This window comes from Lachnellula hyalina (genome assembly GCF_007821495.1).
Source record: "Lachnellula hyalina strain CBS 185.66 chromosome Unknown contig00034, whole genome shotgun sequence".
NCBI classification, from domain to species: Eukaryota; Fungi; Ascomycota; class Leotiomycetes; order Helotiales; family Lachnaceae; genus Lachnellula; species Lachnellula hyalina.
This window is the reverse complement of record NW_022157148.1, coordinates 154,688-168,983: the sequence shown is the minus strand read 5'-3', so window position 1 is coordinate 168,983 and position 14,296 is coordinate 154,688. Positions and strand designations below refer to the sequence as shown.

General features: G+C 48.1%; 6 protein-coding genes across 6 annotated transcripts; 3 read left to right on the top strand and 3 right to left on the bottom strand.

Moving 5' to 3' along the window:
- Positions 1-704: 704 nt before the first annotated feature.
- iolX (scyllo-inositol 2-dehydrogenase (NAD(+))) lies at positions 705-1,844 on the top strand (the record flags this gene model as incomplete). The annotated part of the gene is made up of 2 exons (XM_031148261.1): positions 705-1,031; positions 1,104-1,844. 2 exons carry the CDS (start codon positions 705-707, stop codon positions 1,842-1,844), a joined length of 1,068 nt encoding a protein of 355 aa, XP_031007027.1.
- A 584-nt stretch (positions 1,845-2,428) lies between these two features.
- Positions 2,429-3,434, bottom strand: LHYA1_G003286 (putative inositol oxygenase; the record flags this gene model as incomplete). The annotated part of the gene is made up of 2 exons (XM_031148260.1): positions 2,429-2,485; positions 2,550-3,434. The coding sequence occupies 2 exons, from the start codon at positions 3,432-3,434 to the stop codon at positions 2,429-2,431; spliced, it is 942 nt and encodes a 313-aa protein (XP_031007028.1).
- An 889-nt stretch (positions 3,435-4,323) lies between these two features.
- gar1_0 (D-galacturonate reductase) lies at positions 4,324-5,458 on the top strand (the record flags this gene model as incomplete). Its single annotated transcript, XM_031148259.1, has 4 exons — positions 4,324-4,396; positions 4,463-4,756; positions 4,821-5,201; positions 5,229-5,458. The coding sequence occupies 4 exons, from the start codon at positions 4,324-4,326 to the stop codon at positions 5,456-5,458; spliced, it is 978 nt and encodes a 325-aa protein (XP_031007058.1).
- A 789-nt stretch (positions 5,459-6,247) lies between these two features.
- Positions 6,248-8,405, bottom strand: cprA_0 (NADPH--cytochrome P450 reductase; the record flags this gene model as incomplete). The annotated part of the gene is made up of 2 exons (XM_031148258.1): positions 6,248-8,119; positions 8,169-8,405. The coding sequence occupies 2 exons, from the start codon at positions 8,403-8,405 to the stop codon at positions 6,248-6,250; spliced, it is 2,109 nt and encodes a 702-aa protein (XP_031007059.1).
- An 854-nt stretch (positions 8,406-9,259) lies between these two features.
- On the top strand, positions 9,260-10,865 carry bphA (Benzoate 4-monooxygenase; the record flags this gene model as incomplete). Its single annotated transcript, XM_031148257.1, has 2 exons — positions 9,260-9,526; positions 9,579-10,865. 2 exons carry the CDS (start codon positions 9,260-9,262, stop codon positions 10,863-10,865), a joined length of 1,554 nt encoding a protein of 517 aa, XP_031007054.1.
- A 553-nt stretch (positions 10,866-11,418) lies between these two features.
- On the bottom strand, positions 11,419-14,118 carry LHYA1_G003282 (uncharacterized protein; the record flags this gene model as incomplete). Its single annotated transcript, XM_031148256.1, has 9 exons — positions 11,419-11,652; positions 11,729-11,835; positions 11,896-12,176; positions 12,367-12,490; positions 12,684-12,713; positions 12,764-13,073; positions 13,123-13,691; positions 13,776-13,907; positions 14,055-14,118. Coding segments are annotated over 9 exons (1,851 nt in total), but the record flags the coding sequence as incomplete, so codon positions are not given.
- Between the last annotated feature and the right edge of the window lie 178 nt (positions 14,119-14,296).

The following is a 14,296-nucleotide window of genomic DNA, read 5'->3' as shown; positions in this document are numbered from 1 at the left end:
ACTCGAGTGATGAGTCCGTACTTCATATTAGAGTAACCCCTGGCATTACGCTCGGGCCACTGAGCCCCTGAGATGGTCCCTGCGGAGCATTTGTTTTGCCCGGCCTGCTCATTTAACTCGTACGGAGTAGTGGATTGACACTTCACGGGGTCTTTCGCGGGGTAGTCCCATGTCTCTGTGGGGTACAGTATAGTATTTTTAGAGATGCCGGCCTTACTCCGTAAAAGGTTTCATCAGTTTGAAGCTCTCCGTAAAGTGAAGCTCGGCATTGTTGCCCTTACTATGATATTCAAGCCATGCATACCTTCAGCTGCTCGCCGCACGCAAATTTCAAAATTGCCGTTCCTGGAAGACGGTCAAGCTTATGCGGGGACTCTTATGCGGGGATCCGTCTCGCCCCACCATTCGCCTGCAGTCCCCGCATCGTAGCCCCAACCACAAGGCTTTGACCTTCCACTTCAGCTGCAGAAATCAGACAATTGGGCAATTCGTTATGCAGATTCTAATATCACGTGTAGTACTCCCCTCACCGCTGATGCCCGTATAGCTATTGTGTACTTAACGCGTCTCCCCAGCTTTCCAGTGGTGCAATTTCTCTCATCACTTCTCTCTCTCTCTATCTCAATCAGCCAGCCCTTATTTCAGAAGCAGAATCTCATCTCATCTCATTCCGAAATACTCACAATCCCTTCTTCTTCTCCAAAATGGCTGTTCGGAAGCTCAAGATTGCCTGCGCAGGTCTCGGCCGCATGGGCAAGCGCCATGCCCTCCATTTCCTAAACCGCACTCCTCGCGCCGAATTGGTGGCAGCAAGCACCCCAGATGATGTAGAGATGCAATGGGCAAAACAAAATCTAGAACCTTTCGGAGTCACTCTTTACAGCAGCTACGAGGAGATGATCAAGCAGGAAGGCCTCGAGGCTGTGGTCATTGCATCCGCGACCATTGTTCACGCCGAACAAGCCATCAAGGGCATAGAAGCAAACCTGCACGTGCTATGCGAGAAGCCACTCTCCGTGACCGTCGAAGGTGTAAGTTCTATCCCAACCCACCTTCTTTCTTTACTTCCATGATAGCTATGATAACTAACTTGCTTGCAATAGTCCCAAACCGTATTGGACGCCGCGAAGAAGAAGCCCCATCTCAAAGTCATGTGCGGCTTCTCCCGCCGCTTCGACGACTCCTACCGCGACGCCTACAACAAGATGGACTCTGGCCTAATCGGGCGACCCTCCGTCTTCCGCTCGCAAACCTGCGACAAGCTCGACCCGTCGGGCTTCTTCGTCGCCTACGCCGAGTTCTCAGGCGGCATCTTCGTTGACTGCTCCATCCACGACATCGATCTCGCGCTCTGGTTCTTCGGCCAAGACAGCAAGGTGAAATCCGTCGTGGCGTCCGGCATCACGGCCGTGCAGCCCGAGCTGGCCAAGCACAAGGATGTGGATAACGGGGTTGGCATTGTCGAGTTCTACGGCGGCCAGATTGCGTATCTGTTCTGTAGTCGCATGATGGCGGCGGGCCAGGACGATGCTACGGAGATCATTGGCACGGAGGGGAAGCTCACGGTCAATGCCCAGCCCTCGAGCAACCTGGTGAACATCTATGAGCCGACGGGCATCAGGAGGGAGATCCCGGCCCATTATTATGGGCGGTTCGAGCAGGCGTTTGTGAATGAGGCGAATGAGTTTACGAGCTGTATCTTGGACGATCTGAGGCTGCCGATGAAGTTGAGTGGGGCGGTGCAGGCGGTTAAGATTGGGTGTGCGCTTCAAGAGAGCTTGAATTCGGGGAAGAAGATTTACTTCGATGAGGTGGGAAGGAGATCTGAAAAGGCACAGCTTTGATTTATTTTAGATCGTTGATAGCGTTAGACTTTTGGGTTTGATAATATAAGTATGCAGCAATTACATGAGCGTTTCACCTGACAGACTGTTTGTGGTTTTATCTGAATGGCATATTGGAACAATGTCTTGTATACACATACTTCCATGCCTCGGAGGGATTATTAGATGTAAAAGGACATGCAATTACACATACGGCTTTGTATGGGTCATTCTAGTATTAGTAGACTTCTTATCAGATGCTTTTATCTACCGCAGGATACCCTGTAAAAACCTTACACCTTTGGCAGGCCTCGAGGGGTGAAAAGGATAGTTGTAACGATTGTATGAAGAGGAATTGATTTAATAGTAGTAATTTTATGTTACAGAAGAGACATCATGGCCTGTCTTGAAAAGTCAAAATATTGTAGTATTTTTAATGGTATAACCACATTACACGAATCGTATTCAAAAGTAACGAAAGCGAAAATTTATTCTTCTATGTAGTTGGAAGAATCCTATCCAAGTGAATTCCTATCCGAGTGAATACCATGGTTCATGTGCCGCATCTCAATTCTCTCATACACTGTACGCCAAAAAAAAAAACACTACCAGTCGAGGACCTTCTTTGGGAAAAACTCATCGATGAGCTCCATGTAATATGGCTATAGGCAGTGGGTGTTAGTTTTGAAAGTGAAGTATGGGAATAGGAATAGGATGTTTCCGTACCTTGAGCGTCTCGACATCTGGCACACCATCATCCTTGCTATAAAGATCATAAGGATTGAAAGCCTGAACCGCTTCCAACATCTTCTCGTCATGAGGCGTCATGAAGTACTTGTACGCACCCTCCTTGTGCCACGGGTAAAAGGAGTGGTACCGGATCATAGCCAGGGCTTCAGCAGGCAACGTCGACTGGTCTTTGACAACATGATACAGATACTCATCGTGTCCCCACGACAGCATTATGTTGTCGATGCCGCAGCCAGGCGAGTAGATGCCGTACTTGGTGCTGTAGATGGGGTCTTTGGTATCGGGGTTTTTCTCAAAGGTATCATACGGCTTCTCGCTGTAGATGATCCCAGGACTCCACGCACACCCTACAGGGAACGTATCACCAACCACATCCCACTGTGCCTGACTGTCGCGGAATGCACATATCAGCTTTCCGAGATCGTGGATCAGACCCGTGACTTGCATCCATCGCGGCTTGCCGTCCCGACGCATGGCTTCGGCGGATTGTAACAGGTGCTGGATTTGAGAGAGCGAAGTGTCCGGGTCGGAATCGTCTACGAATTTGTTGAGTCTCTCCATGGCCTCCCAGATGCTCATCTTGGCGCGTACTTTCGACTTGAAGTCATTGCGGGCCCATAGGTTGTAGGCGACGGTCTGGTTCTCGTGTTGGGTTCGGTAGAGACCGACGACGGTCTCGTCGGCTTGGTCGTACTGGCGGAACTTGGCCTTAACTTTGTCGGCGTCGAATTCGGACTTCTTCCTTAACTCATCCTTGAGAACGTTGATGGCGTCAATCTTGTCGGACATTTCCTCGAGGGCTTTGCCAGTGCCATTGTGGGAGGAGATGGTGGAAATGGGGTCAATGGCTGAAGGTGCCATGGTGAAGGGAGGGAGGGAGTTTAGAAGTTGTGATATTAAGAAGGTGGGATGCGGGATTTGGTATGTGGAGGAAATAGGGAGGTATAGGAGAATGAGGGAGAGTAAAGGAAGGCGTTGGCTTAATATACACCTGTGTGTGTGTATGTCTGTTGAATATGTGGTAGGTCACTTGAGCTGCAACTAAAGTGAAGTTGAAGGATGAATAATGCAAACGATTTAATAGGAAAAATTGGGAAATATCAAATAGCGTGTAAGACTCTAGTCAAATAGCATACGACCTCCTTGAATATAGTACGATTATTTGTGACATAACCTTCTATGTCTGTCAGATTTCCCCACGGTAAGTGTTGCAGAATTGCCTATCATTCGACGCTTGTGGAGGGTTATGGTCAAAAGCATGTTTTTGCAAGATACCGAGTAGAATGGACGACGATACGCGTTGCATACAAGATAGGCATGGTCACCGAAGTCCCACCCTTCTAGTCTACCCGTCCCGTCCCCGGGTTCTTTGCCGAGGGCAATTCTCTAGCGTCACTCCACTTAGCGAGACAGAAAAGGAAATTTCCCTTTTTGAAAGTTGGAAGGCTTATCGGCTAAGCGATGATTGGATGAAATCTTATCAGTCGTCAGAATTCCCTTTCTTGTCAACAGGCAAATGTTGCCCCGCGTTTACTCCGCGTCTGCTCCGCGTTTGCCCCGCGTTTTGCCGTCCTAAAGGCTTTGATCCCGAGCTGAGTCGAAGAACCCGTCAGCCTCGTGCAGCTAGGGGAGCAACTATGAAATCTGCAAAGTCATAGAGTTATAATGCTGGAATGCATTGAGTGTCTATGAGTTTTTCAAACATTCTACATCTAGAACATCAACGTCAACACCAACACCAATCCACACCATGGGCTCCATCAGCGTTTCCGCGACAGAATTCCCTCTCAATACTGGAGCTTCAATCCCAGCCCTTGGTTTAGGTACGGCTGGTAAATGTTTTGCATTTACATATCTGTGAGTATCACACTGCTAACCAACTTTCCTAGGAACTTGGCAATCTGCTCCCGGAGAAGTCAAGACAGCAGTCTCGTACGCCCTCAAAACCGGCTACAAGCACATCGACTGTGCGTACTGCTATGGCAATGAAGACGAAGTTGGTGAAGGTCTCCGAGAGGCCTTTGCTACAGGTGTAAAGAGAGAGGACGTGTTCATCACTACCAAGTTGTGGTGCACATATCATTCGCGCGTCGAGGAGAATCTGGATATCAGTCTTAAAGACTTGGGTCTCGATTATGTGGACTTGTATCTAATGCACTGGCCTTGTCCAATGAACCCAAATGGTATGACAGCTCGAATTTGACCTCCTTCTGCCGAAGTTGCGCTGACAGTACGCTTGCTTCCAAGGTAACGACCCCAAGTTTCCCAAACATCCCGACGGGTCTCGCGATCTTGATACGTCCTGGACCCATATCCAAACATGGCTCGAGATGGAGAAATTGGTGAAGACCGGCAAGGTAAAGGCCATCGGAGTAGCGAACTACAGCGTCAAATATCTCGAGGAATTACTGCCTCACGCCACGATTATCCCTGCCGTCAACCAGATCGAAAACCACCCGTCCTTGCCACAGCAGGATATTGTGGATTTCTGCAAAGCTAAAGGCATTCATATCACGGCATATAGCCCGTTAGGAAGCACAGGAGGTCCGTTGATGGAAGCTGCAGCTGTCAGGGAAGTTGCGAATAAACGTAAAGCTTCACCTGCTGGTGTTCTGTTGAGTTACCACCGTAAGTACCATTCAAAAACAAACCCAGAGCCACGAGTGGAGGCTAACAGTCCTCAAGTTGCGAGAGGCAGCTCCGTGCTTGCTAAATCGGTCAATCCGGAAAGAATCAAGGTGAATGCCGAATCTTTGATTCATCTTGATAATAGTGATATGGATACTTTGAATCAGTATTCGGCACAGCTGCAGAAGGAGGGCAAGCTGACGAGATATGTGTATCCGTCATTTGGCGTCGATTTTGGGTTCCCAGACAAGTCATAAGGTTATCCTGTGTAAACACTTAGGAATGAAAACATTTTAAAGGTCTAACGATGCAAACTGTGGACTGTGGGACATATGAATAGTGAAATTGAGACAGCATAGACAAAACTACTTGAATGGCTTAAATCTATCCAAGTGAAAAAAGAAAAAAAAAAACTTAAATATAAGTCCTAGCGTGTGAATTGAGTTGAGTTTGTTCTCAGTGTCACATCAGAGGGGGTGGTTTAAGTAACGTGACTTTTGTATTGCGGGGCACAGCTTTCCCTGGGTCTTCTGGGTCTGGTATGTCTAGGGTAAGGCTTATGGCCACAGCATGGCGCTAAAGAGTTGATGGTATGCCCGAGGACCCAAATGATGACTCTCGAGCTCCTCTAAAGGGGGAGGCATATGATTGGTTGTCTATATACAAAAAGAGGGATGGCGGGAGGGGAAATGACTGTTGTTGTATGTACGAAGTTGCGGACGGATGTAGAATCTGCCTGTGAAAAATACGGTCTTTTATCTAGTTGGCGTTTTGCTTATAAACTTGACCGCGGTCTGTGCTGTCGTTCCACTCTAAGAATACTGAGTTGAGTTAGGACATCAACTCAACTGAACTCGACTTGAGTAAAGTTGGGTCTTATAGATACACTGAACTCAATCCTTTTCACAAGTTAGATCAAAAATTTCAAGAAAGTAAGAGGATCAAAATTCTAATAACGCTCTAATAATGCAAATAACTATTCACAATTCGTGAACTATGGAATATATAAACAGTCAAATAATGCATGCCAAGGCCATAATCGAGGCTCAACCCCAAACATCTTCCTGCCACCTATGTGTTTTCCTCATAACCTCAGACCACTCTCTCAACTCAGCTTCACTCCACCCTTTCCTCGCACGCATACAATTGCCAAGTCTAGCCGCCACGTCCCTCGCCATAGCAGCACTGCCGCAAATATACAGATACGCATTATGCTCCATCAACAGCTCAATCATCTTCTCGTCGTTCTCTTCAAGCTTGTCCTGAACATACGCCCTGCCTCCATTCCTATTCTGCTCGGTCCTTGAAAACGCAGTGACGACCTTGATTTCCTCGTTGGACTGCTGTAGTGCTTCCAGCTCCGAGCGGTACAGATAGTCGTCTGGGGATCGGCACCCGAAGAATAAATGGCTCTGTCCTACTTCTCGACCGATGTGGCCGACTCGAGCTCGTTCGGTGAGGAATCCGCGAAAGGGGGCTACGCCGCTGCCAGAGGCGATCATGATGACGGGAGTCTTGGGTAAGATGGGTAGTTTGAATTTCGACTTCCGGATGTGTGCAAAGAGCTTACTCCCTTGTTCCAGAGAATTGCCTGGACCGGAAATGTCGTAGCTAGGCCCGCTGGATGTGGTGGCACTTTTGCTTTTGCGCTCAATTGCCAGTAAATAGTCTGTGGTGAGGCCTGGGATAGGAGCACCGTGAGTCGGAGAAGGTTCCGAAGAGGTTGCTACTGTGATGGAGATATTTTTGGGAGAAACGACTGATGAAGATGAGATGGAGTAGTATCGCGGTGAGAGTGTTGGGAGACTCTCCAGGACGAACGACAGAGGAATTGTAGACCAGGATCCTTGGGACGGTGAAATGATTTCAAGAAGTCTACCGAGAGTGAGATGGGTTTTTGAGCAGTAATCATGGTAGACATCTTTGTCTGCTCCGAGTCGCTTCAAGGTAGCTTTCGCAGCTTCAGAAGGGGCAAATTGTGCTAGCGATAGCACGACTTCTCGTGGGACTGGTGCGCATATTTCCAGGTAGTATTGAAGGAGAGCCTCCCAAGTAGTTGGCGACGGGACTTTAACTTGTACAGATGGATCTAGGCTTTGAATCAAGAGAGGGGTTTCAGTGACTTCTTCAAGGCCGAGTACTCTCACTAGACGCTGAATTTCTGATGTCGGATTCGAAGGCCAAACAGCGAGATGATCACCAGTTTTGTATTTCAGCTCTGGGAATTCATTTGTGTCGAGTTCCAAATGAAGGCAGTTTCGATCGGTCGTTGAAAGAAGCTTTTCTGCTGTTCGGATTGGCAAAGCTTGGATGGTTGACATTCCTGCAGCCAATTTCTTCGATTGCCCCGACCTAACTGGCTCACCGATATGGAGGTCGATTTTGTCCAAAGATGTGTCCTGCACAACTCGCAACGTTGGATCATACCGCTCAGGTCGTTCCTCAAATCCAAGCTGTGCATGGAACAAGGAGAACAACGATTGCTTCCACTCTGTGAAGTCTTCGTCTGTGGCACCATTGGAATCGTCCGCTTTTCCAACTGGCATCAAAGCAGCAGCTCCCAGATGGTCAAGCGATTCAACAACAACATCAATAACTTTGTTGTAACACTTGTACTTCTTATTTCCCAACCCAAAAGCGGCATACCGAAGTTTCTCGAATCGCACGCTCTTGTTGGTCTTGAGCCAGGACATGAAATTTGATGTATTATCGCTGGGATCGCCTTCTCCGTAGGTCGAGATAATGAAGATTGCAAACTTCTTTTCTGAGATGTTGTTGATTGTTTCTGGATCATAGTCGGAAAGGTCTGCTGCGAGCACATCAAGCCCAAAGCGACTTCTAAAGTCTCTCACGAGTCGAGCTGCAAGTCCTTCGGCAGTACCAGACTGAGAACCCCAGAATACAACAAGATCTTTCTTCTATAATAAAATTAGCCGAGTAAGTAGATGATTAGGTGGCTCTACTTACGCTCTCTTCCAGTTTCTTCCCGATGTCTCTTGTTTCGGCGGCTTTTCCGCTCGAATCAGCTGCTTGAGGCTTCTCAAACCAGACATGGTGATATGGATCTGGTTTGTCTTGGATGAAGCGAGTATAGATGATGCCCGAGAAGATTGCCAGGGCTAGGAATGCAACATCGTCTTTGCGAGTATGGTGCAGAATGCTCTGCAGTGCACCGAATTGCGAAATGTCTGCGAATTGTGACATGGTTGCTGAAGAGAATCGAAGGATGGAAAGGTTTTTGGATTCTAAATTTGACGTGGAATAGTATCTTATAATTGATACTTACAGACTGATCGATAGCTTGAATTTCTTCTTTTGATCAGTAGCCTCTCGCACCCCACTCACCACGCCTCCGCCCTTATTCCGGAAGAGCTACGAATCGGCCTCGTACGAATCACGAGTCACGATAAGGTTTAAATCCGGGGTCAGCTTCAGAATTACCCTCCAAGGATCGGGTTTAAGCCGCCACTATTCTAATGTGACGTCTAGTTGCAAAGCGGGGCTTCATGGGGAAAACTTGGGGTAAATTTGCCTCGGTACTATTACATGGATGTACTTAATTCAGCCCTCCTACAGTACCGTCCACGTTCCTAGGGAGAAAGTTTCCTCATCGACGCTCGATAAGGCAATTTCTCCAGGTTTTTCCCCATGCAGCCGCACATAACAACTACGCTTGGTGATCACCATGTGGTCAGAGTTCGCATAAAGCACGGCCCTTCTATTTCCAGACGGTGGAAGGTTCTCATGACCATTAATTCTACAAATTAAGTAGTTGCTAGTTATCGTGGAGAACGTTCGTGCATGCATATTCCCCATACCCCACACAAGGAGGGATTAGTGGTGGCATCCCCATTGTTCTTGGGCATGTGATACGAGCTCTCGCTTTTTCCCCTCCCCCTTTTCCGGGTTGCCCTTTTCAGTTTTGAATATTGCGCTGTACAAGTTTTGCGGGTCTTCAAGCACACCTTTCCTGGCAGATTGACATACGCTGTTCATACATAAAACCATCACGAACAGAAGTCTGCTCTCATTTTCATCTCATCTTCAAACTTTTCACCATGTACGGAATTATTCTCTTCGCCGTAACGGCTTCTTCATTATTTGCATACTTTATCCTTTGGCCAGTAGTTGATTATTTTCGAGACCCGAAAGGGCTGAGAAAATACCCCAACCTTAACTTTCTGTCCGGTGTGACTGATCTCGGTTTTCTTTATGAAGCCCACAAGGGATTTCGGTCAAAAGCTCTACTTGAGGCGCATCAGAAGTCGCCAGTAGTCCGCATTGGTCCCAACTCATTATCATACTCAGATCTCTCAGCTATCAAGGTAGGTCCATTTCAACGTCCCGAGTTGTTAAAACAAATGCTGACCCAGCCAGGATATTTACGGCCACAACACGAAGTGCGTGAAGGATTTATTCTACGACACTCTCGCAGGCTCTCATCACCATCTGGCCGATGTCAGAGACAAGTTAGACCACCAGCGCAAACGCCGCATATTATCAAGTGCCTATGCACTTAAGAACCTCGAGGGCTGGGAGCACAAAGTTGCCGACAAGACAGAGCGATTCATCAAGGCTGCGGATGCTCGATGCACAGAACCCCTGAAGAAGGGAGAGCGGCCGACCCCTGAAAGTCTGACTTTCGACTACCGTGCCTACTCCAACTTCTTCACTCTCGACGCCATCGCCGACATTGGACTCTCTGAACGTCTCGGGTTCCTCGACCAAGGCCACGACCTCGTCACTGCCGAGACGATGGACGGAAAGCTGTATCAAGTAAACTATCGGAAATGTCTCCATGCTACAGCCAGAGGACAGGCAGGCACTGTTTGGGCATACGACTGGTACCCCTTCTTCTGGAAAGTGGCAAAGTTCTTCTCCAAGGACCTAGGGAAGCTCAACGCGGGCTGGAACGACATTGTTTGGCACCGATCCACCCAACGACTCGCGCGCTACAGAGCCGGAGAGCAACTGGATGATTTCTTCTCAGCGCTTATGGACGACAAGAACGGCAACCCCAACGGCATGGAATGGGGCGAGATCGTTGCCGAGATCTCCATCATGATGAACGCCGGCTCCGACACTACCGCCATCGCAATGAACAACGCCATGTACCTGCTCCTCAAGAACCCAGAGTGCCTAGCAAAACTGCAGGCCGAATTAGATGCTGTCGTTGAGCCATCCGAGGTTGTCATCGCATACGACACCATCCGACACCTACCCTACCTCCGCGCCTGTCTCGACGAAGCACTGCGGATGTTCCCACCCTCTACATTTGGACTCCCGCGCCGGACACCACCCGAAGGAGCGCCCATCCTAGGTGACTTCATACCCGGCGAGACCTCCGTATCCATCTCAGCGTACGTCGCGCACCGGGACGAAAAAGTGTTTCCCGAACCCGAGAAATTCATGCCGGAGCGATGGCTGGGCGAGGATGCGAAGGAGCTGCAGGCCGCGTTCATTACCTTTAGTGCGGGAGCGCGTGGATGCATTGGTCGGAATATCTCCTACCTCGAGCAGACTGTGCTTCTGGCGAGTGTGGTGCACAGGTTTGAGTGGGCGTTACCTAGTCCGGACTGGACGCCTGACTTGTTCGAAGCGTTTAATCTTTCTCCCGGTCCTATGCCGCTGAAGGTTTGGAAGAGATTTGAGGATAAGGAGTGAGGTGATATCATTAGGTTGATCAATATTATCAAAGGAGTTATGGGTTATGGTCATGAGACAGGATTATGAGTTGGGGATGCGCTATGAGACAGAGATTACAATCATGATTACATGTATCTCCGAGTTCTTTGATTATGTGTGGATGATATCCCTCTCATCAAATTCTAGAATGTTTAAATGAGAATATATTTTTTTTTAAAGAGATAGGTGCTTAAAGTGAAATGTAGACTCATATACCTGCCTAATAAGAAGCGTAACAGAATCTTTCATTCAAAGAGGCCTCACGGAGAGCACAATGAATTCAGCTAGAGCAAGTCACTTTACAACAGCATCATATATATATATAATAAGTATTATTTGATATTTTTCATTAGAATACAACTTTCTCATCGCCGTCTTAATGGTACCTGCAATACCAGCACAAGGTATAACTTGATCCTCTCCTTATATTTTGCCCTATCTACTGCCTTTGTCCAAGCTCCAAAATGTACAGCCCCCCACCCCCCCAAATGCAACCATAATGATACGTAAATCATCAACAGCTTTTCAACCCTCAAACCATCCAACCCCAAGCTTCCTTCAGCCTATTCTGTATATCTTTGGTAGGCCATGCATGCTTCGTATCTGTATATACCAAAAGATCCAAAATGCTCTGCTGCTCTTTAGGATCGGTGAACTGGTCACCACACATTGCAATAGCCATGCACGCCGTGTTCATCGCGGGTGGGGCGCGTCTATTGGATATAGCTACCCCACAAAGCCGTTTCACAATCTCGTTTACTTCGGCCTGAAAGAAATGAAGGAGTGTTAGATAATATATTGCCAGGCAAGAAAGGAGATGATTGCACGGGGTCTAAGCTTACTTCTATGCGCTTGATGGCGGTACGGTGCGAGGGACCCAGTCGTGGTATTCGTGGATCATACACCGTAAGCAGGATCTTAGATAGGTCCAAGTGCTGCACCGCAGTGACTAGAAGGGCAATCAGATAACATAGATAACGATGCCGGGCGCTAACATGACATAACATACCATGACAATCACTCAAGTACCACAGTTCCGGCCACACCTCGCCCTTGGATGGGTCAGCAGGCCTTCTGTAGATCGGCTCGAAAGACTTGGGGCGTAATCTGTCCCAGCTAGCGTGGTATTCCACCGAAGCATCATAGTCGCTGTTATTGGATCGATGTTCTCCGTAGCAGTACATTAGGACATCTGCACAGTGAACGACTACTCGATGGGCCCATGTGTGATCGTCTGTCGGCTCGAGGGACCGATAGTCATCCCAGTCGTGCTGTGGCAAGGAAAATGGACTATGTGAATCGTGGAGTTAGTATTGCTTCTTCGTTAGGATATGACGTGGACTGGAGACTATGTTTCGTGTGTACAAGGATGATATGTTGCTCCCCAAAACCCTCAATGTCTTGGGAGCATGCATCTTGACCCACATACCCATTGAAGCGTTGGGAATAGGATAGTCTTTCTTTCGTTATGCTTACGTACCGCTGTTTTGTAAACGCCATATACACTTCTTGGCGGCATGCTACACGAAAGGCAGCACGCCGGAGACTGCTGGCATGGCCTGAAGAAGCTTGTGCTTCGATGAAGACCTGAGTCCCCTGAAGACCTGGAAATGTCAAGTCAGATATTGCTTCATATGGATTGCTCTGTCATGTAACTGCATGAGTTACTTGGCAAAGCATATTGTGCTTCAGACACCCTACTATGTCTTTGAACTATTTGTGTTCTCAAGTTTACTCATGCACAGGGCTGAACACGGGTCTGAAATAGAATCATCTGGATGTCCAGTTGCCACTTACCAGTTTCCCAGTCTCCACCATTCAATGGTGCTAATATTTATGTCAAACGCCGAGGTTGGGCCGAGGGAAGGGAAACTAACCATCCACTTCTTCGTAGAAGCGCAGAATTATCGAGGCAACGAGGAGATTCTCGTCGAATATTGCCTCAGAATCATGGGAAACGGCAACTAGATGCTCAATGGATCGACTGTGATACTCCACGGCCGTTTCCATGTGCAGATCTGGTAGCCGATTTTCGAGATACTCTACGGAACCATCTTTCTTGTACTGATCAAGACGGCACAGGTGCCGAGCTGACGCCGTATAGATGGCATTTAAAAGAGCCGGGCAGTGTTGAGATCTCTGTGGGACAACAAGAGCAAAATGGCGTTCCGGATCGCAAAGATCAAACTTTCCATGTAAGCTAAGATGTTGTTCAGAATCGTAAAGGGGACTTTACCCAGCAAGCTAGTTCATCGATGAAGTATCGCATAAGACAGGCCTCCTGGATGCGAACCTCAGGCCATGCCCGAGACATGGAATGGTCGATTTCATCGTAGGGAGATATTTGAGTTTGTCGAGGAGAGCTAGGTAATTCGGGTTGATGCGGCCTATGATGGTCGGAGTAGTCTGCCGCTCGTAGAAGAGAATCGATAGCATCCCCATGTCCTATTGGGGATCCTGCAAAGCTACTGTTACTCTGTGGATAGGTGGAAAGTATGCCAGAAGTCTGGCTAAGTGAGTGGAATGAAGATCTGTCGGTTTTATTGGAACACCGCCTTTTGGCCGGTGACGTAGGTTGGGGTTCTGAAAGTGCTGATCGAGGTATCCACGATGCGGATGGAGCGCCGCCAAAATCTTCAGATATGGCTGATAGGTTTGAAGGGGCAGTAAGTGAGGCGGCAGGTGACTCGGTCTCGGTATGCCGACTCCGTTGTGGTGTAGCAACAGAAGCAGTCTGTTCGCTTTTGGGAGTGGTGGAATAGATCTCATGCAATTCTGGAAGCTCATCCACAAATTGAGAACATACTACCAAACTCAGAAGTCAGGCATTAGAAGCTGGCAATAGAACAATGGAATTGCCATGCATATGCACCGACAGCGCGGACTTACCTTGACCAGAAATGGAGACCCAGACTTGGTCTCTGGCAAAGTCAGAATCGTATCTGGCGCTTGAGCCGTGTCTGAATCTCAAATTTCCAAAGTTCGCTTTTGGGGCACCAGGAGTGGAAGAATTTCCCTGTGCTATTATTCAGGCTGTTAGTAATGAGTGAGGCTTTTTTGGGATCGGTGGTCGGTTAGGAAGCACCGGAAGGGGGGCCGAGCGTGGGAGGTACTGGCCCCCAACCCCTACAGTATCCAAACTAAAGGAGGCATGTGTAGCAAGATTACCATTATTGCTCTGCTTGCTTGCAGAAGACCGGGGACTAAATGCGATGACGTCAGAACCATTGAGCTGTGTGGTTGAATTGTTGATTGAGGATTGATGACTGAGGATTGAGGGTTGATGCCTTATCATACCTTGGACTAGATTGAGGCATCTACTTCTAGAGCACTCCCGGAGTTATCATCGCATGTTTGAGATCAAGGCTAAGATAAGATGCAAAAAGTAAGAATGGCAGGAATAGTAGGAA